Here is a 22,349-nt window from a genome sequence, read left to right as displayed (position 1 = left end):
TCTGCCTTCTCAAGACCCACAGAGAAAGCATTATTTTCCGTAATATCCTTCTCCCCTTTCTTTGTATGTGTAACCTTGTAAAGAGAAGTGCTGCGTAAATTTTTAAGATAATTGGAAAATGTGTGTGGAAATGCGACGAACTAATGATCAAATGATGGCACAAAAAAAAAAAAGGCTAACACAATAATGACGAAAGGGAAAAATAAAAAATAAGCAAATGTGGCTATACTGAGAAGTACGTACTTATGCTAAAAAAAAAAAAAAAATAATAAAAATAAAATAAAAGCCAAATGGGTGTTTAAAATAAAGTTTTTTTTTCTTCTTCTTTTCTTTTCTTTTCCCCACCCCTCTTTTGATCTTTATTTTAACTGAAAAGGGAACTATACATACACTAAGCGGTAAAGGGTGGAGGTAATTCATATTTATATGTATACAATGGGATGGGCACGCTGAAATTTTTTCCCCTTTTGGTTGTTCTCTCACGACACATCAACAAGTATTTCACGCGCCCCTCCCTTTTACGATATTATGCTTTCCCCTAATTTTTCCAAGCCACTTTTCAACTCTCGATTCGTCTTAAGGGGGGGAGAAAAAAAAATAAAATAAAAAAAAATAATAAAATAAAAAATAAAAAAATAAAAAATAAAATAAAATAAAATAAGGGGGAAATTTTTCTCAAAATTGTAACAACAATGTAAGGATAGAAGAAAAATAGTGAACATTTTTTGGAACAACTGTTCTTAAGTACACGTATATATGCCTCTGCTGTACCTATGCGGCACATAGGTATTTACGGCCAGGAGCGCCTACCCCTGCCCCTTCTGCAGCAAAAGTATTTTAAAATATGAAAAGCTCACTGAAATGGGAGAGGCGCTTTTTTGCGCCTTGGGTGTGTAGAAGGTGTTACATGAGCAATAACGAAATAAGTAAATTTAAAATCAGAAAAAGTAACCGTGAGCATGGCCCAGAGGAATTGAAGGAGCCCAGTAAGATGCGGAAGGCTGTGGGGGGGAAACAGATGTGTAGCGATTTAACAACCCCTTTCGAAATATACAAATGGTCGCACATTCTTAACACAAAAAATGAGAGTTTAATAGATGACGTAATAAGGCAGGTGGAAGGAAAAAAGAAAAAGAACAGAACGGAGAAGAATAGCCCACATAGGAATACCATGATAAGTACAAGGAAGGATGCTACCCCTAATATACAATACAGCGATAGCATAGGTTCTTCGCTGGATTTACACAGAGCTGCTCATCGTTACCATATTGTAATAAATGACAAGGAAAATGACATATATGTAGAAAAGGAAATAAGTACCTTTTTTTCCAACATGATAAACAATCTGGAAGATCGTTTGCATAATAATCCATCGGCCATGAAGTTGCTAGAAATGGCAAAGGAAAACGAATCTCACATATTTTACTACCTCTATAATAATTTCAAAATTGTACGTGTGTTACCATATAAATGTTTTTGGCACTATGAATATCCTGAGGACATTTTCCCCGCAGATCTTAGACAAAATGAGGAAGGACATGATAATGAGTATTTGTTTAAAAATATAGATTTAAATAAACTGGACTTATTGCTCAGGGGGGAAGAAGACATGCTATGTGGCACAGAAAAAAATAGGAGCAGAAAAATGGCCAAGGCATATGACCAGGGCAAACTTAATGATGATGAAAGGGAAAATGTGAATCTGAATGAAGAGCAGGTGGGTGTTAATCATAAATTTAAATTTTGCAGTCGGGAAGAAGGGGTCTTACCTAAGAGCGAAACCAACCACGGGGTGGGAACAAATTATACCTCATTTGGTCAAATGAAGGAAGAAAAGTCAAATGGCCGCAAGGCAGTTACTAAGGAAGTACACACACAGAGCGACTACCATTTTTTGACAACACCGTTTGAGAATAAACCTCCACATAACTCCCCCTGGATGGATACAAAAAGGTTTTTCTCAACCATAGGCACATCAAATAATGCAAACACTTCACACAGGGTGAAATCTCAAATTTTCCACAATGCTAAAAAATTTGAAGATATCGATATTGCGAATCAAGGTGATAACATAAAAAGGGATAATTGGGGATGCACCGTCAAAAGTGATCTTTTAAAGGGAGGTGCAGATAATATTAACACATGTACTGGCGCAGAGGAGAAAAAAAATACACATGTAGATATAGAGGAGGAAGAAGGAAATTCTGCGGAAAATTTAAGTCATGGAAAAATGGTGGATGAGCATGACTTCAATTATGACATTAACGTTTTAAATAACAAAATAATATGCACGGATAAATCGGAAAGGACAAATTTTAGAATCAGTAAAGTGCCCGTATCGCCCCTCAGCAGGGCCACCGTTTTTGGAAAGGTTTTGTTGGATATTGCCAAGAATAGTAGCGTGGAATACCTTAAGAGTAGGTTAGCCAGGGGTTTTGGGGGAGGTGATGCTGCAGATAGCGGTATGCATAACACAATTGTGAGCGAGAAAAATGCGGAAATTCTGGCAAATGGTTTGAGCAAAATGAGAGGAGTAGTCCTAAAGCTCGGCCAAATGATCAGTTTGCAAGACGAGCATCTGTCGCCCATTTTGGGGAAAGCCCTAAAAATGGTTTGCAATTCAGCGGATGTAATGCCCACGATCCAATTAAAAAGTGTTTTGAAAAATGAGTTTGGCAAAGATTATGAGAAAAAATTCGACTCGTTTGATTATATCCCTTTTGCAAGTGCATCTATAGGACAGGTCCATAAAGCAATAATAAATAATAAAAAAGTAGCAGTGAAAATTCAGTACCCAGGTGTGTACGAGTCCATCGATAGTGACATAAAAAATGTACTACTTATTAATCAGTATACCAATTTGATACTAAAAAATTTATATATTGAAAATGTGTGTAGAGAAATTAAGAAGGAATTAAAATGTGAGTGTGATTATATTAACGAAGCAAAATATTATGTCCTCTTTAAAAATATTTTTAAAAATAGCAAATATTTTTATGTACCTTCCGTGTACACTGAATATGTGACAAAACACGTGTTGGTAACTTCCTACGTGGAAGGTATAAGCCTAGATGAAGTCGCAGAGAAATTCCCACAAGCCATACGGGATTCCATAGGTCAAAGAATTCTTTACCTCTGTTTACACGAATTGTTTGTCTTTAAAATTATGAACACGGATCCTAATTTGGGCAATTTTTTATATGATCAAGAAAGGGACAAGTTATGCTTAATAGATTTTGGGGCCACTAGATCTTACAAAAATGAGTTTGTTGATAATTATTTAAGACTTGTGAAAGCGTCGGTGGAGGAAGACGAAGCTAAAATTTATCACTATTCCTATGAGCTTAACTTTTTTGTAGGTAAGGAAATTGAAGAAATGAAGAATTCGCACATCAAATCGGTGATCCTAGTGGGGGAGCCCTTCAAATATCCAGAGTACGATTTTGCCAATAACGATATTGCAAAGCAGATATATAAGCTGTTGCCCAAAATTATTTACAATAGATTGGTACCCCCCCGCTCCGAAATTTACACGCTGCATAGAAAATTGTCCGGCTCCTTTTTAATTTGTATGAAACTCAAGGCAAAAGTGAAGGCCGCGCATATCTTTAACTCCATTTATGACAATTACAAGTTCACAACGGAGGATACCTATTTGCGGGATCGACTCAGGACATACTAAGGATAACTCCTCTCACCGAGATTAAGCGGCAATAAATTCACGTACCGACTTTGTACATTCTCCCTTACGGAGAATAGCACCTTAGTAGCCCCCCTCTGACACATTGCAGTCGACCCAGGACGATATCCCATAATGGAAAAACTCCTTCAATTTGTCATGCAGCAAAAGTACAAATGTCTAAATGGGTACATACATGTATAGTTTCAAATGAGCATAATTTAATTACCCACTCTTTTAGACATTTCTCCTTTTTCTTTTTTCTTTTTTTTGTTACAATTATGATCCCCCCGGTGAGGGGGGGGGATTCACTTACGATCATTCTCTTTTTCCTACATATGGCACATTTTACCGTCCACCACGAAACATTTCATTATTCGAGGAATATTTAAATTCTACATTTTCTCCAAACGAAAGAATATATATTTTCTTGTGCCTTTTTTAAAATTCGCCAATTTGATATTATCCATCTGCAAAGCTGCACACAATGCCGTATGATGTTTTGCTTTATTTTGAAATGTCCTTATTTGCACCTTGTACGTGGTCCCAGGCATAGGAAGAAGAAACAGAAAAAAAGAAATCGTCTTCCTAAAAGGAACTTTCTAAAGGAAGCTACTCAAAAGTGGCTGCTAAGAAATTGTTAAAAAAGGCAGAGCTAGCCAAAAAGAATAGGTCAAAATCGAGCCTTTCCTTTGCAAAAAAAAAAAAAAAAAAAAAAAAAAAAAAAAAATATTTCACGAGAGGATAAAATATTTTGTGTGCAGACGGAAAAGTTACATCATATAAGCACGTCAATATAAAATTAAAATATAGCAAAGCGGAAAAGCTGCCAAAAGGAAAGAAAAAAAAAAGGCATACGTTAGAAGACACTTTATTTCAACATATACGCACAAACACACACCTTTTATTCTTTACCGAACTTATTATAAGTGATCAAATTTTATTTACTTTGAGATATCATCGCGCGCAAAATTAGCCATCCCTTTTCATGTATTTAGGGCAGAATGCGTTAAAGCATTTCTTAATTAGTGTGTTCAAAGAAATGTACGGATATTATCATGTGTTGTTTAATTTAAGAGCCTGCAGAGCAAATCTTTTAAGTATACGAAATGCCAGTGCATTTATGTATATATACCAAAAATGTACTAAAAAAAAAAAAAAAAAAAAAAAAAAAAACAAAGGATTTTTAATTATTTTTCATTTTTTATTTTTTTGCATTTTTCTGATAAATATATAGCTTGTATGGTTATGTCATCCACGATGTTTTCTTCTTCGTTTAGCCAGCGGTCCCAGGATTCCTTGGCTAAGTTCTCAACGGCGTCTTGAACCTAAAGGAGGGTAGGGCACGGGAAGGGGTAAGTACGTATCGCGATTAAAAATTTAACAACGTAAACTTCACATTGTTAACATGCGCAGTTATACAATCTCATCGGAAACATAAACCGCGACAACATGCAGGCGTATATAGACACACACTCGCATGTAAGTGCCATTACATTGTCGTATCCAAATTCGTAGATTAGATTAATGGCTTCTTCCGACGAAATGAATTCCCATACTCCGTCACTGCATATCAAAACGAGGATGTCTTCATCTTCGTTTATTTTAATTTCCATGAAATCGGGCTCGGAAATTATACCTATCTGGTGCCCAATCGTATCTCCAATGGCTCTGCGTGCAGGTAGGGTCGGAGAAGAAAAAAAAAAGGAAAAAGAAATAAGGCGTAAATCTCGATGTGCACATGTGGCGTTAATGTGCAAGGCACGAATATAAAATAAACAGCCCATGCGTAAAACGAATAGAATGAAATTCATATCCGTTACACGTGTGCTCGGTATGCATAATCGGTATCCAAAGACTATGCGGAGAATTAAACTTATAATCACGACATCCAGAAGTGCATGCGTATGTACAAATTGGTCCGTTCGCGCGTGAACGCTTTCGGGTGAACGCTCTCGGGTGAACGCTGGCGGTACAACTAAAATAGGGATAGTACCTTGACATGGCCAACCCTGGGTAAAACTTATTTTTTAAAAAAACGCGGTAGGGTATATCCCCCTCCAGCTTCAATACTTGCCCACCGGAATTTATAATTCTTTTCTTCTCAGCTGCGGAATTGGGTTTATGATCTTTCGTTAGATCGAAGGCCTCCAGAACATCTGGGAATCCTTTTTTCCTCCTGCCAAGTACAGCCCTAGAATCGCCGACATAAGCAACGTATAATTTTTTTTCCTGAAAAAGGTGTACTATTATTGTTGCTGTGGTACCACTCATTGTACTGTCAAAATAGGCTTCTTTTTTTTTCTTTTTTTTTTTCTTTTTTTTGTTTAATGCTTGTCCCTTTTCGCTTTTGGTGGTATTCTTTTCGTTCGCATGTTTGTTGGATTCGCTTTTTTTCATCTTCGCTTTGGATTTTTTCTGATTCTCATTATCATCACTTTCACCATGGTGGTGATCACTATCACTGTCGCTGTCACTATCGGTGTGGGCATACCCGTCTGTGTTGCCTGTACCGGAATCTTCGCTAAAATTGTTATCATCATCACTATCATGATCATCATCGTCGTCTTCTTCCTCATCGTCCAAGTGAGGTATATTTAAATCAAAGTGCGTACTGACGACGGAGCTGCTGCTCTGCTTGTCCATATGAAGTCTTCTGCTGTTTCCGCCTTTGTTGTTTCCTTTGTATTTGTTGGCAAAGTCTTCCAAATATTCATTGGTCGTTTTTTCTATGTTTGCATGTATATTTAGGAAGGCTTTAGTAAAGACCTCTTTCGGATTTTTTAAAAAATTTTCATTCTTTATAATCATGTAGGGTAATTCCTTCTGTACATAATTGGACACATCATGTCCATATGGCCCATGGCCATCAAAAATGGCATAAAGGGCTAAATTCTCCGTAGTGATAATTGTAAAATCATCCTGATTTGGGCTTTCTGGCTTTAACCCTTTTCTGCATACATAGCCTATTCCATTTTCATTTAATTTGTCAACTTCACCTTTAATTTTTACACATTTTTTTTCGAAATCTTCTTGAAAATGGGATGCCCTTACTCCTGCTACGGACGATCTATTTTTAATTTTATTTTTTTTCTCTCCACATTTTTTTTCCTCTTCTTCCTTCACTGGTGTTATTTCCACTTTCGTATGCGAATCATTTTCCGATGATTCCTTAAACCTATCTTCATTGTCCTTTAATTCTTGAATACTTCTTTTTATTTCGTCCGTGTCATTTGGCAACTCTCCCTTTGTGCTGATAGAGAGTCTCCTTCTTGTGTTCTTTTTGCCTTTAACTGATGGGAGGGGTGGAAGAGGACATTGAGGATTCGTATGTATAAAGGTGCATTCAGAAAGGGGAGATTTAATATACACACGCGTTTGCATGCGCATGTGCAAATTGATGGAACAGCACCCGCGTGGATACATCTACGCAGTCAAGCACACAGAGTGCCTTATCGACAAAAGAGCTTCAAAACTTGAACATTTGCACACATATACACAGTGATGGATTTTTTTTTCGTGGATAGGATACCCCCGATGGCAGTTACAAACGTGTACATATATGCACACACTATAATGTAAACCCAGTAGTAACTACTAAAATATATAAAGGAAGCGACGCTTATGGTTGTAGAAACAAACCAAGCGAAAAACGTGAAAAAATATATCGATGGATAATTTAATGAGAAAATATGCATATCGTTTTGTGCCAATTTTGGTGCCCCCTTCGCGCCTCCTTTTTGGTTACCCATCTTAGTTGCTCATTTTTTTTAATTTTGTCTTTCAATGATCACGCAAAAACGATGAATATGTAAAGGGGCCAAGTCAAAGGGTGTTTATATTTTGTGCTATGCAACCTTTGGGCCGCCCAGTTTTTAAAGTGATTGGAACCTTCCACTCTTGCTTATCAGAAATATACATGAAAGCAAGCACACGGACATGTAACACTCCACTGTTATTCTGGGCTATCATTAATTTCAGATGAAACAATTCATAAACGTTATGGCGTCTACCACTTGATCGATGGGTGCACATGCAAGAGGATTAACGTTTAAGCAAGTAGCAAGACATGCGTGTACAGTTGACGTGCAAAATTGCAGGCACATACACGTATGGATAGAAGCATGCACATGTTGAGGGGTGGGCAAACTTAACAACGCTTAAAAAATGATTATATAAACTGTGGAAAGAAGTTTCTTTTACGCATAGGTGGTGAACTTATATGAGGAGTGCATGTCATGAGAAGTTTTAAAAAAAAAAAAAAAAAAAAAAAATCTCCTTCTCATAAGCCATTAATGTTGATATAGAAATGTAAAGCTACGAGGTATAATAAATTTGCACAAAATGGGGGGCAAAGGAAACTGAGGAAATGTGTCTTTACTTCCATTTTTGTGTATACGTTTGTTCATTTCAAATGGTGCATACATTATTCATAGTTATGAAAAGGAGCTTGTGCAGCTAAACATATTACGAGGGGGCTATGAACATGGGGAGACACGCCTTACGTAGGCTTGCCAATACGCCTATATATATACGCATGCTCATGCACATGCATGCGGGGGTTGTTCCATTTTTTATTTATACATTATGTGCGCGTGCACAATGTTGTATAATGGTGCAGTTGTATACGTACATGTTCTACTGGATGGCGGGTGTGTTTTGCGAAATTTTTTTATTAGTGAAGAGGTGCATGTACCCATATCTTTTCTTTTCTTTTCTTTTTTCCTTAATAAAATATCACAAGGCAAGCATCTTAAATCGAAGGTACAAAAAGAATTAATTGAAATTGAAAATACACTTAAAATTATAACAAATACAATTTTGCAAAAAAAAAAAAAAAAAAAAAAAAAGGCAGGAAAAATAGATTAGCTACGCAACAAAACTGTATGTACCCTTTTGTACTAACTGAAAAAGGAGGAAGAAGGAAACAGAAAATAAAAAGATAAGAAGAAGCAGTTAGGGGAAGGGACAAAGAGCAGGAAAGTAGAAAATACAAAATGCCCAAATTGTTACAATTTCTTGGTGAATAAAAAGAGGCTTAACCCATTTTCACAAAAAAAGAAAAACATTCAAAATGCAAAATGCAAAAAAAAACAAGGAATAAAATAAACTTGCAAGAAAAATGAACATTATTACCGTAAATGGTAAAGCTCCTATTGCACAACGTTACCATTTGAAAAGAAAGCGCAAGTGATACGGTATGGAACGGGAGCGATCGCGAAAGAGGCGAATGAAGGGAGGCAAGGTAAATAAAACAAGCGAGGCAACTGAGCGAAGCGAAAACTCACCCAGGAAAAGCAGAATATATAATGCAAATGATTGATCCGGCGATCGGCAGGCACGAAAAAAAAAAAAAAAAAAAAAAAAAAAACGGAAAGAAAAAAAAATTACCATGTATAGAACGCTTTTCCCATATTGCGAATTCTAAAACGTACATATCTATGTGTAACAAATTGACAAGACCTCCAAGGGCAATTTTTTTTCCTCTTTTAAAGGAAAAAAAAAAAAGCATATTTTTTACTTACGGCACAAAATGTAAAGTAGCAAATAACTCCTGTTTGGAAGATGCCAATTTACGGCCAGTCATTTTCTAACACTGTATATGTACACGTAGCGTTTTGCATAATAAATTAAGAATATTTTCATGTCAGGAGGGAAAAGGCAAATGTGCAGTTAGTAGCATAGTATTTTACAACACTTTGCTATGTGTGAAAGCTTTTAAGTTAACGATCTAGCGCATGTAAGTTAACACGGATGTACCATGCAAGAGTGCACATACGTATGTGTATATATAATTGCGCACACCGCGGGGTAGGGGGAAGCAGTATTTCGTTCAAGCGTTGATATACCTATATCCAAGTGCGTCCGCTTTTTTTCATTATTATCACCCAAGGATTTGTTCACAGTCTTCACATCCGACTTATATTTGATATTTTTTTTTATCATGTTCGGTGGGCTCTCTCTTCGAAATTGTGAAAAGGCGGTAGAAAAAAAATCTCTTTTCTTTCTTTTTTTTTTTTTTTTTTTTTTTTTTTTTTGGCGTGCGTCTTTCCCAATTCAAGCTCAGTCAACAACCCGTTGATTCTGTGACAAATGAAGTGTGTAACTTATTTTGCTTCTTCACCCAGAAAAGAAAAAAAAAAAAAAAAAAAAAAAATTCACTTATTGCATGAGCACCGTTGTTGTTAATCGGACTCTTTTCTTAATTTTTAAAAATTGCTACATGGATATTATATCAAAGTTGTGTATGTACAACACGCGCATGTGCCTAGGCATGAGCTTATAAGTATGTTGGTCATACATCTACCAAAGCTACTAGGAGTTTTATACCATTAGCCAAAAGGAATACCCTCAAAAATGAATGGAAATACGCGTGTACTGACTTCTTTGGCGAAACATAATTACAGTAATGCTCCTTACGACGTGTCAAACATGGAAGGGGTACTGCTTACGCCTTGTGCAGGTTTGCGCAGGCATAGCGCAGGCTTCGTGCTGTCATTTATATGCACGTGCACACTCGTACGTACATAGCTACCTGCAAAAGGTGTATTAATTTACGATTATTCAAGTGCATGTGTACCTATTTGTACGCACTACTTTATGTCGACTTGTTTTTCCTACTTATCTTTTCTAATATACCATTGTTCAAAGCGAAATGTAGAGGCTTCTATAATTATCATGAGCTGTTTTTTCATTAACTACAAGTCAAACTCGGTGAATATATATGCTAATTCGTTCATGTCAAAATGGAAAAGAAAAAGAAAAAAATTGTCAAATTGGGATGTTGATATCCACTTTGCATTATGTACAAATAAATACCTATGCGCACGTTAATGTGTAGTGATTTATGAATATATTTTTATGTCTTAAATGGATATTTCAACGCGCTTTTTACGTTTTTCTCTTTTTTTTTTACGAACTTTACATATTCGTTTTTTTTTTTTTTTTTTTTTTTTTTTTTTTTTTAAATTTTATTTGGTCTATCTTTGTAAAACGGCCTAGAGAAGTTCGTTCCAGTTGAATTATTGCCCAATGTAGGAAATCGGAACGAATGAATAACGAGAAGAAATTACGGGCGTGCGTATGCACATACTAAAGAGCGAATCAACTTGCTGATTTGAAAGTCTTAAAATTTGCAGACACCGGAGAAAGTGTATTTTCTTTTTATTGTATACTTGAAAATTCATTTTTTCTACATTTTCCAGTATGGGATCGCTCCTCATCTCTCGCAAAAATGTTTTATTTATTCCTATGTACATGAGTTTATGGACATGCAAATACTTTTACATAGCTAAACGTTTTAGCTAGTTTGAAGTTTATTTTACCCATGCGCAATATTTATAACGTCTCAATGTACATCCTCCTCTACCATATAGCTTCGTAGTAATAGGACGCTTTAACAATTAGCCATAAAACTATCACGCAATTCTTACTAATATTTTTATGTTTTTTATGTATTCCCCTTTGCATGTAGGAGCAGCCACATTTTAGGTGTGCACACTTCCGAATATACGTGCGGATGTACGTACATAACAGAAACTGGAAAAAAATGGGGGATACTTTTATATCACTGGAAAATATGGATAATCCATTTCGATAGTGCTACACGTGCAAATGTATGAGCTTTCCCTCCCCCTCCATATTGTAAAGAAATATAATATATACATAGGTGTTTGTGTGCGTTCGCATCTTACGTTGTGGAGGTTCCAAATGGCATTAGATGAGAACTACTCGGCCTTGGGGTTCTTCTGAAGAAGGGCGCAACAGTAAAAGCTTCGCCTTTCTCATAACTTTAACTTAATGGAACAAATGCGAAGGAAACATTTTTCGAATTGCGTTTATTTCACCTCACTGTATAGCATTACACATGCAATTTCAAAAAAAAAAAAAAAAAAAAAAATCGTTTCCTTGGCAGGAATAGTTTATCCAACTGTCGCCATGTATGTACAAGCACGCCACTTGGAATAAAGTTCAAATGAAAAAAAAAAAAAAAAAAAAAAAAAAAAGAAAATAACAATATGTCAATAACGTTGCAACAACGTGGCGGTACACTGCAATATGTGGCAAGAAAAATATGAATTTTGCCAAATGGGATAAGGTGATCAAATCTTTGGAGAAATAAAACCACAATAAGACGTTTGTTAAAATTGTATTACGAAACAACATCCACAGACATGCAATACTCCTTTGTTCATTTAGACATAAGAGAGTACCCTAAATTATCACCCAGAATAAAACATACCTTTCTTCCTTTCTTTGTGTACGTGCGAACAGTTTCGTCCAATTATTATAAACGTAGTAATTCGGTTCAATCTAATTTAAGGATGTTATGGTCATTTTCACGAAACTTGGAGGTAGATAAAAGGGAAACCATCAAAGAGCAATAGAAGGAGTATCATCCTTATAACACTTCGCAACATACCAAGCCATACCACGCGGTGTTATATCTCGCAAAGCCCCAAACTGGACTTTCGACAAAATCTGTGCATACATAAATATTAACACCTCACGCTCAAGAGTAATCCAACAACCCGCTCAAAATAGTGCACACATCAATTTTTATGGTATTTTTTTTTTTTTTTTTTCGTTCATTTTTTAAGGAGCTAAATTTTTTCAAATAAGTGGTGTATTCTTACATAAGGTGAAGAACCTTGTTCTTTTCTTTTGCAAAAAGGGATGTGTGACTTTATTCGTGTTTTTTGAAAGCCGTAAGAAGCATTCGCCTCATTTGGCAAAAGTACGAAACGCTTTTTTACACGTATGCTCTCACAGGTATATGAAGCTTTGCCTTTTCCTTTTCCTTTTCCTTTTCCTTTTCCTTTTCCTTTTCCTTTTCCTTTACCTACACGTTTATGAGCGCAATCCCCGTTCGTATTTACGGCACTTTTTTTTCACTTGTGCCATTCCTATTTTTTAAGCTTGAAAAATTGAATTCCTGCTTTTTGAGCATGTAGAACGGGAACAATTTTTTTCTTAACACGTAAATTGGCAAAAAGCCGGGTGTTGGATTTGCCTATATTTATTTTATTTTACTTTTTATAAATTGTTTCATGCGTCTCCCCCTTTTCATTCCTCAAGCATGACCAATATATAAGTATTTACATACGTATGATTAATTTTTTTTTTGTTTTTTTTTTTTTCACCTTTTTACCATTTTCCCAGTTGGTATTACTTTTAAAGTTTATTTCATTTCCCCCGATTTGATTATATACCGCCCCCTCCTTTGATCCTTTGATATTCCTCTTTTTTTTTTTCTTTTTTTTTGTACAATGAAAACACAGAAAGGCCTATTCAGAAGGTATGCGAAGCAAGTTATCCAGAAGTTCATAAAGTATACAAAGAATTACCTAAAAGATATAACTGATGAGATAAATGTAAAATCATTTAAGAAATACAAGTACAACTTTTTCTTTGAATTTATTGGATCCTTTATTTTCGTTTTTTTCATTTCTGTGTATATGTTAAATTCAAATCAAAATGAGGAGTACGTAATTAAGCACACCAAGCAAATAAACCCATATGATAGCAACGACATATTTATTCCTGGTGACAATCTCTTCGATAATGAAATTAACAATGTGCACTACGGAAATGATTTAAATGGCCCAACAAGTGTAGCCAGTATTCTATTGGAACAGAAGAATAAAGAAGATGATGCTACCTTTAAAACGAAAGAGGAACACTCCAAAGTGTACCCAATGGTTAGCAAGGCGGAGGGGAATAATGGCACAAATCGCCTGATTGGGTCAGAAAATATTGAACATGTGTCGGAAGAAACAAAAGGGAGCCTTGTGAAAAAACATGAGATGGGAAAAAGAACCTCCCAAGAATATTCTACAAATGGCAGACAGACAACTGTGAATGGAGTAAGTGGAAATAATGACTTGTTGAAATCTGTGGAGAAGGATGAGACAAAAAAGACTGATTCTCCAAATGGATACGTTGAAAAGAGCGGAAATAAAGATGACATTCTAAGGCAGTCAGCTGGACCAAGCGAGGGGGGTATAGAAAAGGGTACCACTGGAGATGTTCAAGGAGAGAGTAACGAAAACATCGACAATAACCAAAGGGAAGAAAAGACGCAGGAAGAAAGAAGCGCCAAGGAACTAAGCAAGGAAGGACTCACGAAAAATGTCGGAACCGTCATTTTTAAGGACCATGTGAACGAATTCAGTAAGATAAAATTAAACGACATTAACAACATCGATTTGGGAGATATCGATAAATACCAAGTGATGAAAAATTCGGGAAATAAACAAAATAGCAACCATGCAGTTTACTCCTTTTTTGGGTGTTTAATATATGTCTTATTTGTGATATTAGGGGCACACATCAATCCAGCATATACCTACGCGTTATGGCTAGTGGAACCGAAAAAATATGGATTTGTAATCACCACGTGCTACGTTACATTTCAGTACTTTGGGGGCATCTTGGCAAGTATCCTATGTGCACATATGTACGGAAGTATATTTATCTATGCCCTGTTACCAAAAAAGGAAATTATGAAAACTTTTTTTTGTGAATTCATTTCCACCTTCCTGCTAACCCTACTGTTGTTAAGTTTGTATAATTACAAAAAAAAATTTATGGAAGAAAATAAAAATGAAAATTCACTCATTTTTAATACGGCAAAAGGGATTAATATGACATCACTGTACACCTTCAGTAATTATGAAGATATATATGGAAGCGATGTTTTTAATTCATCTAACTGGGGAGGCAGAAATGAAAGGTTTCTCCTCCATGTGGACAATAAATATATAAAATATATAATGAATCATATATTTTATTTACTTTTCATTTTTTTTTCATTATTATTTTTTGTTTTTGTAACGAATACGACGTTAAATCCAATGTTCTCCACGTCCACCCTGTACACTTACTTATACTTTAAATTTTTTCAAGCGAATGGTTCTTTTCACATCTCCTCAGTTGTGTTGTCTTTTTTAAGTGTTTCCAAGATATTCCAGATGGTAAAATTGTATATTACGTCGTTACCCCTGTGGATAGGGCCGTATGTGGGGTCAGCCTTCGCAACAGCTTTTATGAAATTATTCAAGGAAGGAGAAGAAGAAATTGTTAATGTCATTGATACTAATGTCTATAGCACTAACAGAAGGAATGAGACCATGCCTTTGATAGGAAAACATAACGTCAAGCGAAATGCCTACCTCGTGGAATATGATGATAATATTCACCATAATTCGAGCAACTACTTAATTCCGAATGTCTTTTAATAATCTTTTGTAACAGTGCCATTTTTCGCATGTCCCAGTAGTGGTCAATTTCCCCTTCGTTTGTTGCGGCTAGCGTCTGTTCTGATGCGCTACTTCCTGCATACGTGCGTATGCCAACACGGAAGTGTGTACTGCCTTCTTCTTTATACCCCATTTGGCGAGTCCATCTTGTTGGCTCATGTATTTACCCCTTCTTTTAGCCCACTTATTTACCCCTTCTTTTAGCCCACTTATTTACCCCTTCTTTTAGCCCACTTATTTACCCCTTCTTTTAGCCCACTTATTTACCTCTTCTTTTAGCCCACTTATTTACCCCCTTTTTTTAACTTTTTTTTTTTTTTGTGTTTTCTCTTGTTGGAATAATTAAAATTTCTTGTCCATATGAATCAAACTTAATCAGCAAATCCCCCTCTCCCCCTCCTCATTCATTCTAATTAATCCTTTTTATTTGTGTAAGAACTTTATCAAAATAACGGTGACGTTGTCCTAAAAAAAAAAAATAGGAAAAATCAGGACACCAGATTGTGGTAGTAATGGGGTAAATGAACCCCGTATAAATCAACCACACATAAATCAAAGCGGCCCGTTGGGTCCAGCTAGACTATTCTCTACTGAACAATTCTTATCACGTGGCGTTGAATGCGTAAAACACGACATCGCAAGGGGTGTACATGCATGCATATACACACATGCTCTAAAATGAAAAAAGAAATTCTTTAACAAGAAGGTACTAAACAATACAATCTGTCGTGTCCTCTACATACCTGTGACTTCTTATCCACAAGGGCATGCTCAACCATAATTCTACACACATTTTGAGCGTCAAACACAGTTTTCTTCTTTTCAACATTTACCATCCTTTCTTCCTGTGAAATGAGGATGTTACAATGTGTTGTCAAATAAGTGTTAAGAAGAGTGTGGCGAGGGTAGAGTGATGTGTTAAACTCATGCAGACACGTTCCTATGCAGCGCATAGTAAACCTTTGCACAACCCCTCATATGCTCAGAACTTTTCAATTGAGAGCACTAGCGCACTGTGGCTCCTTCTCTCGATTCATATGTACCTTCCTCGATAGAGCTACTATCTCATTGGTTATATGGTTTACATCTACAAAACTGAAGAACCCATCGGTACCCATGATAATAAAATTGTCCTCGGAGGTTATTTTAAATTTTTTGAATGTCCCTGTGCACAGCAATCCATACTTCTTCAGCCTATATTTGGTGTATGGGGGGGGGAAGAGTAAATGGTATACAAATGTATGCACATAGACATATATGAATACATGTACATGCGATCCCTATGACCAGGTGGAAGTGCTCCTTTTCTCCAACTTACATAAGATCCCCAAAGGATCTCGTCACATCGATAATGTCATTCACTCGTCCATTTTCAATCCTTCCACCGTGTTTAATAATTCTCTCTTTTTCGGACAGCACCCATGGCTTATGAATATCCACTAGGTCTATGGCTGCGTTATTATTAAAAAAAAAAAAAAGTGACCACATATGTGTGTATATATACGTACATATAAAGGCGAACATTCCATGGGCTAACCACGAAGTGGTGAAATTTTCCTCTCATATAAAACCAAATTTAAGGATATGACCCTTGTATACAGTTAAGGTAACCAATTTTAGGACGCACCTTGGTTGGTATTATTCAGAAATCTGCATAGATACGCGGAAGAATCTCCTATATTTATTATATACGCATAATCATCCTTAATTAAAATAATTACACATGTAGCTCCGTCTGGAAAAAGAAGGAAGAAAAGTACACGGAAGTGAGAGTGACTCCCCTGCATTAATCACCAAGTAATTTCTGAATACCAGCAATGTTCTAAGGGCACTTTTTTTTTTTTTTTCAAGTTTAATTATGTGCTGTGTGTAAAGGATCTGATAATTTCTGTATTTCCTCTTTTTCGGGGACTCTACCTCTTAATAAACTTTTTTCGTTTTACCTCTGCACCCGGGAAACTGCACGGATAATTGTTCGTCGATTTTTCTGCACGCATTATTTACACCCTAAGAAATTTATAGTAAGATAAATGTTAGCACATGGAGAAGAGAAGAATCACGCAAAGGGTACTCTCATATTTATATAAAAAAAAAAACTGTACACATGTAAACTATACTTTTTTTCATATAAAGTGGAATAAAGCATAAGATTCCCCTTTTTTTTTAAAGTGTTTCTGAAGGAGGAATTGGTACCCATACCAACAGCATCAAATGTGCTAATTTTAAAAACTTACAATTCTTATGAAGTGATCTGGTATAGGAAGAGTCTCATCATAAGTTTCCTGGTTGGCCACAAAACTGTTCGACAATTCCTGTGCCAGATTTTTCTTCAAAAATGTGGCCGTGTTTTTTCCGTTATGTCCATCGATCAGGCAAAAGCAGCTGTAAAAAAAAAGGAGAAACGGGAAAGAGATGCAAACTTTGTGTAGGAATCTTACCCAAGAAAATGGCACATAGGGGAGGCAAGTGAAGGGCCCAACAGAAACCACGTCAAAGGAATACAAAATTGTTGGAATCACTATGAATATAACAAGGAGAACCCTGTAAACGGAAATGTACTCAAAGTTTCATGCACATTTCTATTACGAAAAATTAAAATTGGGGTGCAAGCTCTTATTGAATGTCTTCAAATTTTCGCAGATAAAGAACTCATCTTCATAGGTCTTCTTTACGCCCTTTTCTCCATAACCATCACTAACTATTGTATAATTCTCTGGCGAGAAGAAGAATAATCAAGAGGTAGACATGTGGAACGTGTGCAACCTAGTATAGGTAATCATGCGTTACATACGATTTGGTTGTGTAGAAACACCGCCATAAAAATCGACTTTTAAATTTTTATAAAAATTGCACTTGGGTGTAAATTCACAAAGTAATTGTGGTAAGCGACATTTCCTCCAAAGTTAGTGCAAGCAGGTACGTATGTTTCTATATGCATGCACCAGTTGAATGATCTATTGGTTTCGCTTTATTTGTTGGGGGAAATGATGAGTTTTTTTTTTTTTTTTTTTTTTTCATTACTCATGGGTATTACGTGTGCTCCTCCAACTACTGGCATTTTTGTGAATGGGTTAAGTGAAGGGGGAAGATGTAGTGCGGTCAGGCGCCAAGCGGACTGACAAGACGTGAAACCATGCGGCCAAATTCGACATAACACGATTCAGCCCCTTCACTAAATACAAATTTTGAGGAAAAAAATTTTAAAAAGCACAACAAAATCAAAAAAAAAAAAAAAAAAAGGTATCTATTAGGAGAATCAATTTTGTAACTGAAAATGTAGATGCAAATTCGTAAAACCGACAGGGGGGAGTGCGGCACAGCTCAGAACTATTATATGAGGTTCTCTCCTCGTTGAAACCAAGAAATTTTTCTCAAGGTAAAATTACGAATGATGATGCTTATATTAACGAAATGCTTTTAAATATGCACAGTTACGTAGTAACTACACCTTATGTGCAATTTCCTTACATTATTTTTTAATTTTTTAATTTTTTAATTTTTTAATTTTTCAATTTTTCAATTTTTTTTCCTGGTATCACCATCCGTGTTTCTCAAAAAGAAATATGAGAAAGCGTATAAAACACGCTTAATATCATTTTGAGTTCCTTATCGAAAAGTGTAAAAAAAGAACGAAAAGTTTTTTTTTTTTTTTTTTTTTTTACTACTCTGTTGTGATGACTTGATTGATCATTTTCCCCACAAAATAAAACTCCAATCGCACCTCTTTTATAAAAATAAATTGAGGCGGAAAGAAATAAGTCGTCAGTAGATCATTGCCACTTGTGGGTAAACAAATACGTTTACGGAAATGTACATATATATATATATATATATATATATATATATATATATATATATATATATATATATATATATATATATATAAATGGCATGATTACACACACATGCCTACAAAGATAGGCAAACATTTCTGTGTGAACTGTGGGAATCAAAACTATGAAGAGGCAGTCCTCTTTTCCCTTTTATTGTTCATCAAACAGATTGAACAGATATAAACATTTATAATGGGCCTTTAAATGCTAACCTCTGTAAAAGGAGAAAATGCGCTTTAAAATGTTGTGTAAATCGTACATGTGCTAAATTTGAACTAGTTCTACATACCCCAGCGGAACTGAAAAAAAAAAAAAAAAAAATTGCATTGTTCACCTTATGTGTATAATTCGCATAAGGTGTAGGACAGATTTATGGCAGTGTTAATCTTTTTAAAAATAAATTGATTTTTCCTTAAGGCCCCCATGATAGTTCATTTTTCCTTCCCATAACCCGGTTTTCCTTTTTACCGGCTCACCTTATTTTTTCCAAATAGAAACAACGGGAAACCGAAACGAAAATAATTACATTTAAAGGTAGGAATGAAATATGTATGCACATGTGAATTTATAAATGAATGCATACATCCATGCATGTGTCCTCACAAGTGTGCATTACACGAACGTGGGTTTCCTCTCAGCAGGAAAGCACTTAAATTTCACGGCAATTCGAGTATATACATGTTTCTACTTTCCGCAAATTTACAAAGGAGTATTTGTTTGTTGTTTTTTCACATACATGTGTGAAGATACTATATAACCGTCACATTTGGTGTAAAAAAAAAAAAAAAAAAAAAAAGGAAGAATAAGAATAAGAATAAAAATAAAAATTGCCCATTCGTCGGGAAAACTATATACAGTGTTTTAAACCCTTACAAAAGAAAAAAAAAATATTAACATCACCTTTTAAGGAAATGTATATACTTCTTATAAGATATTTTATATGCCATTTTTGTGCAAGTTAATACCAAATGCGTACAGTGTGTTCAACTATATGGTTAAATTACGGGAATTTTTTATTCAGATAGGACGAATTGTTATACTTGGCACCTTATGCTCATTTTACGTTGTTCTTTTCTCAAAATTAATCCATCTCACAGTTGCGGTAAAATAAATTCTGGATTTATTGAACCACTGTGGCGTACACGAGCACATATGCGTGTTGCTCGTGCATAGGTGTATGTGGTGTATATTGGTGTATACCTGTATCATGTGCATGGGGGGGTTTGGAATGTGCCATTTTGTGCAATAACGCTTTTTTGTTGCTTTGCAAACACAGAGTACAGCGGTAAGGTGTGTGGAGCCACGTGATTTACTTTAAGCATTTTTAATGCTTGAAGAATTGCGCCTTGGGGCTGTGACGCAGTTCAACAGCCATGCGAACTGATGTACGTACGTGTAACGTACGCATATATGTGCATTGGTACAAGCATACGTATATCATGGTACCTTGTGCTTAACAACTTATGCGAAGATTATTTTAGCACCAGAGTGCAACCTTTTTAAGCCACCACTACACTTATGGTTTAATTTCTTTTTTTTTTTTTTCCTATCTTTAAGCAGCCGCGTGTTCACTCATTGACTACGTTTTTTCTACAATTTATAGAACATGCACACAGTACTTTTCATTTGCTCTTCAAAGGGGAAAATTTTCTACGCGTACTCCCTTTTACTTGGCGAAACATGAGCATTAAGGAATCGAGAACTTTTACCGTTCGCACAAAATATACAGGTGCTTGTGTTATATATATATATATATAATTATGTGTACGTTGATATATGCACAATTACGTGCGTACACAGATTTATAAAAACTCGTGCGTGATGCTTAAATAATTTACCCAGCCACAATATATATTTATTTTATTCCCAAACTATATTATACCTCATGCCTCCCTTCACCATTATACTTTGCGCAAACTTATACGTACACTTCAAAGCTGCCTAACCGATAAATGCGCACATGTTCTTTTATTTATAATTTTTTACCATGCAGCATACAGTTTTCTTTACACCAGTATATGATATAACGTCTGTTTATACAATATTTTTTTATACCTGTGGTGTATTCTTCATATATATGCAAAAAAAAATATATATATATATATACGAATTGGTTGTAAATTCTTTAGTATATGGAACCTTTTACGTATTTCCCACTTGTTTTTAGCGTTTGGAGCCTTTTTCACCTTTTTTTTTTTTTTTTTTTTTATATGGATATGAGGCCCACCCCCCCCCTTGGCACGTTCAATATTTTTTACTTAAAAAGTGTATGCAATTTTATTGTGGTGTACGTGTGACCTACAAAAGTATGCTAGTTCTGTATACGTGTACATAAGCGCATGTATACATATGTGCGCATACATATATGTTACATTTATAAATATGCCTATATTATATGTACGTAAATATCACGGCGCATTCACGCACTTTCTCTTACGTACATAATTCCTACATATGGTGATGTACCTTCTACGCATGTAGTACATGAGAATAAAAGTGAATATCTTCTGTATGTTCACATAATTATATATGCCATGCACGCATGCTTTTTGTGCGTACTTGTACACCAAATACATATCATTTAAAGTACATGTTCTCACGTATGTATAAAATTCGACATAAGCTTTTTTTTTCTTCATGCAACTTCACCAAACAACCCTTGCCAAGGGTGAGTTATAAAACCGTAGCACTATTTTTATAAGAGTAAAAATAAATTTTATTTTTAAACTTTCTCGTTTGAGCACGTCATCCCTCCCCAAAAAAAAAAAAAATATATATATAATATATATATGTTCATATAATGCCTAAAAGATATATTTATGTTATACATGCGAGTCATACCTTTTTTATTTGTATTCCTTTTTTACAATTTGAATCGTTGGTTTTTCTTACTTCTTTCCCACATGTAAAATATAAAAAAATATATATGTAATATAATATACATGTTATTATATATATATATATATATATGAGCTTGGTGCGTAGCTTCAGAAACATTAAAAGAGTGCTTTATATAGCTTATACTCTTTTTTCCCCATTTGTATAGCAAACAATTCATTTATGTGCCACGAAGTAGAAGCTGCGCTTTTTTACTTTTATTTACGCTCTTTCTCCCATTTTTATGTACTGTGAATGCGTACATATATATATTATATGTACTCCCAACGTGAGCACGTAAATCAGTTTTAAAGCACAAAAAAATAAAAGCGTAGGTACGCCCGCATTTTGCTGCCACCTTCAAGTCACATAATATTATTTCGTTGGAATTAGGAACCAAAAAAGGAGCCTGCAGCAAAGGGGAATATTCGATTAACAATTAAATAAAAAACAGATAGTAGGAACATATTAACAGGAATAAAAATAGCCTACAGGAAATAGGAAAAAAAAAAAAAAAGAAAAACATAAAATTTCCAACGCAAAATAAAACCCAAAATAAACAAAAAAATCGAAAAAAGCCCCCACCCCCCCCAAAAAAAAAAAAAAGAGAAAGCAAATATTCTTGTAACTACTGGTAGAAACCCTGAACCACCAGTAAGTAAAACAGAATAAAATATAATTGTTATATTTTAAAACAAA

The 22,349-nt window shown here is 35.2% G+C and overlaps 4 protein-coding genes across 4 annotated transcripts; 2 read left to right on the top strand and 2 right to left on the bottom strand.

Moving 5' to 3' along the window:
• Window positions 1-844: 844 nt before the first annotated feature.
• On the top strand, window positions 845-3,682 carry PKNH_1430500 (ABC1 family, putative; the record flags this gene model as incomplete). Its single annotated transcript, XM_002262152.1, has 1 exon — window positions 845-3,682. The coding sequence occupies one exon, from the start codon at window positions 845-847 to the stop codon at window positions 3,680-3,682; it is 2,838 nt and encodes a 945-aa protein (XP_002262188.1).
• A 1,187-nt stretch (window positions 3,683-4,869) lies between these two features.
• Window positions 4,870-8,379, bottom strand: PKNH_1430400 (protein phosphatase PPM5, putative; the record flags this gene model as incomplete). Its single annotated transcript, XM_002262151.1, has 4 exons — window positions 4,870-5,007; window positions 5,176-5,350; window positions 5,676-6,972; window positions 8,313-8,379. The coding sequence occupies 4 exons, from the start codon at window positions 8,377-8,379 to the stop codon at window positions 4,870-4,872; spliced, it is 1,677 nt and encodes a 558-aa protein (XP_002262187.1).
• A 4,569-nt stretch (window positions 8,380-12,948) lies between these two features.
• Window positions 12,949-14,919, top strand: PKNH_1430300 (aquaporin, putative; the record flags this gene model as incomplete). The annotated part of the gene is made up of 1 exon (XM_002262150.1): window positions 12,949-14,919. One exon carries the CDS (start codon window positions 12,949-12,951, stop codon window positions 14,917-14,919), a length of 1,971 nt encoding a protein of 656 aa, XP_002262186.1.
• A 444-nt stretch (window positions 14,920-15,363) lies between these two features.
• PKNH_1430200 (protein phosphatase PPM7, putative) lies at window positions 15,364-17,998 on the bottom strand (the record flags this gene model as incomplete). Its single annotated transcript, XM_002262149.1, has 9 exons — window positions 15,364-15,405; window positions 15,684-15,785; window positions 15,984-16,134; window positions 16,259-16,391; window positions 16,568-16,675; window positions 16,884-16,947; window positions 17,175-17,322; window positions 17,527-17,653; window positions 17,962-17,998. 9 exons carry the CDS (start codon window positions 17,996-17,998, stop codon window positions 15,364-15,366), a joined length of 912 nt encoding a protein of 303 aa, XP_002262185.1.
• Between the last annotated feature and the right edge of the window lie 4,351 nt (window positions 17,999-22,349).

The sequence above is a fragment of the Plasmodium knowlesi genome (assembly GCF_000006355.2).
Source record: "Plasmodium knowlesi strain H genome assembly, chromosome: 14".
Classification (NCBI taxonomy): domain Eukaryota; phylum Apicomplexa; class Aconoidasida; order Haemosporida; family Plasmodiidae; genus Plasmodium; species Plasmodium knowlesi.
This window is presented reverse-complemented; position numbering and strand designations above follow the sequence as displayed.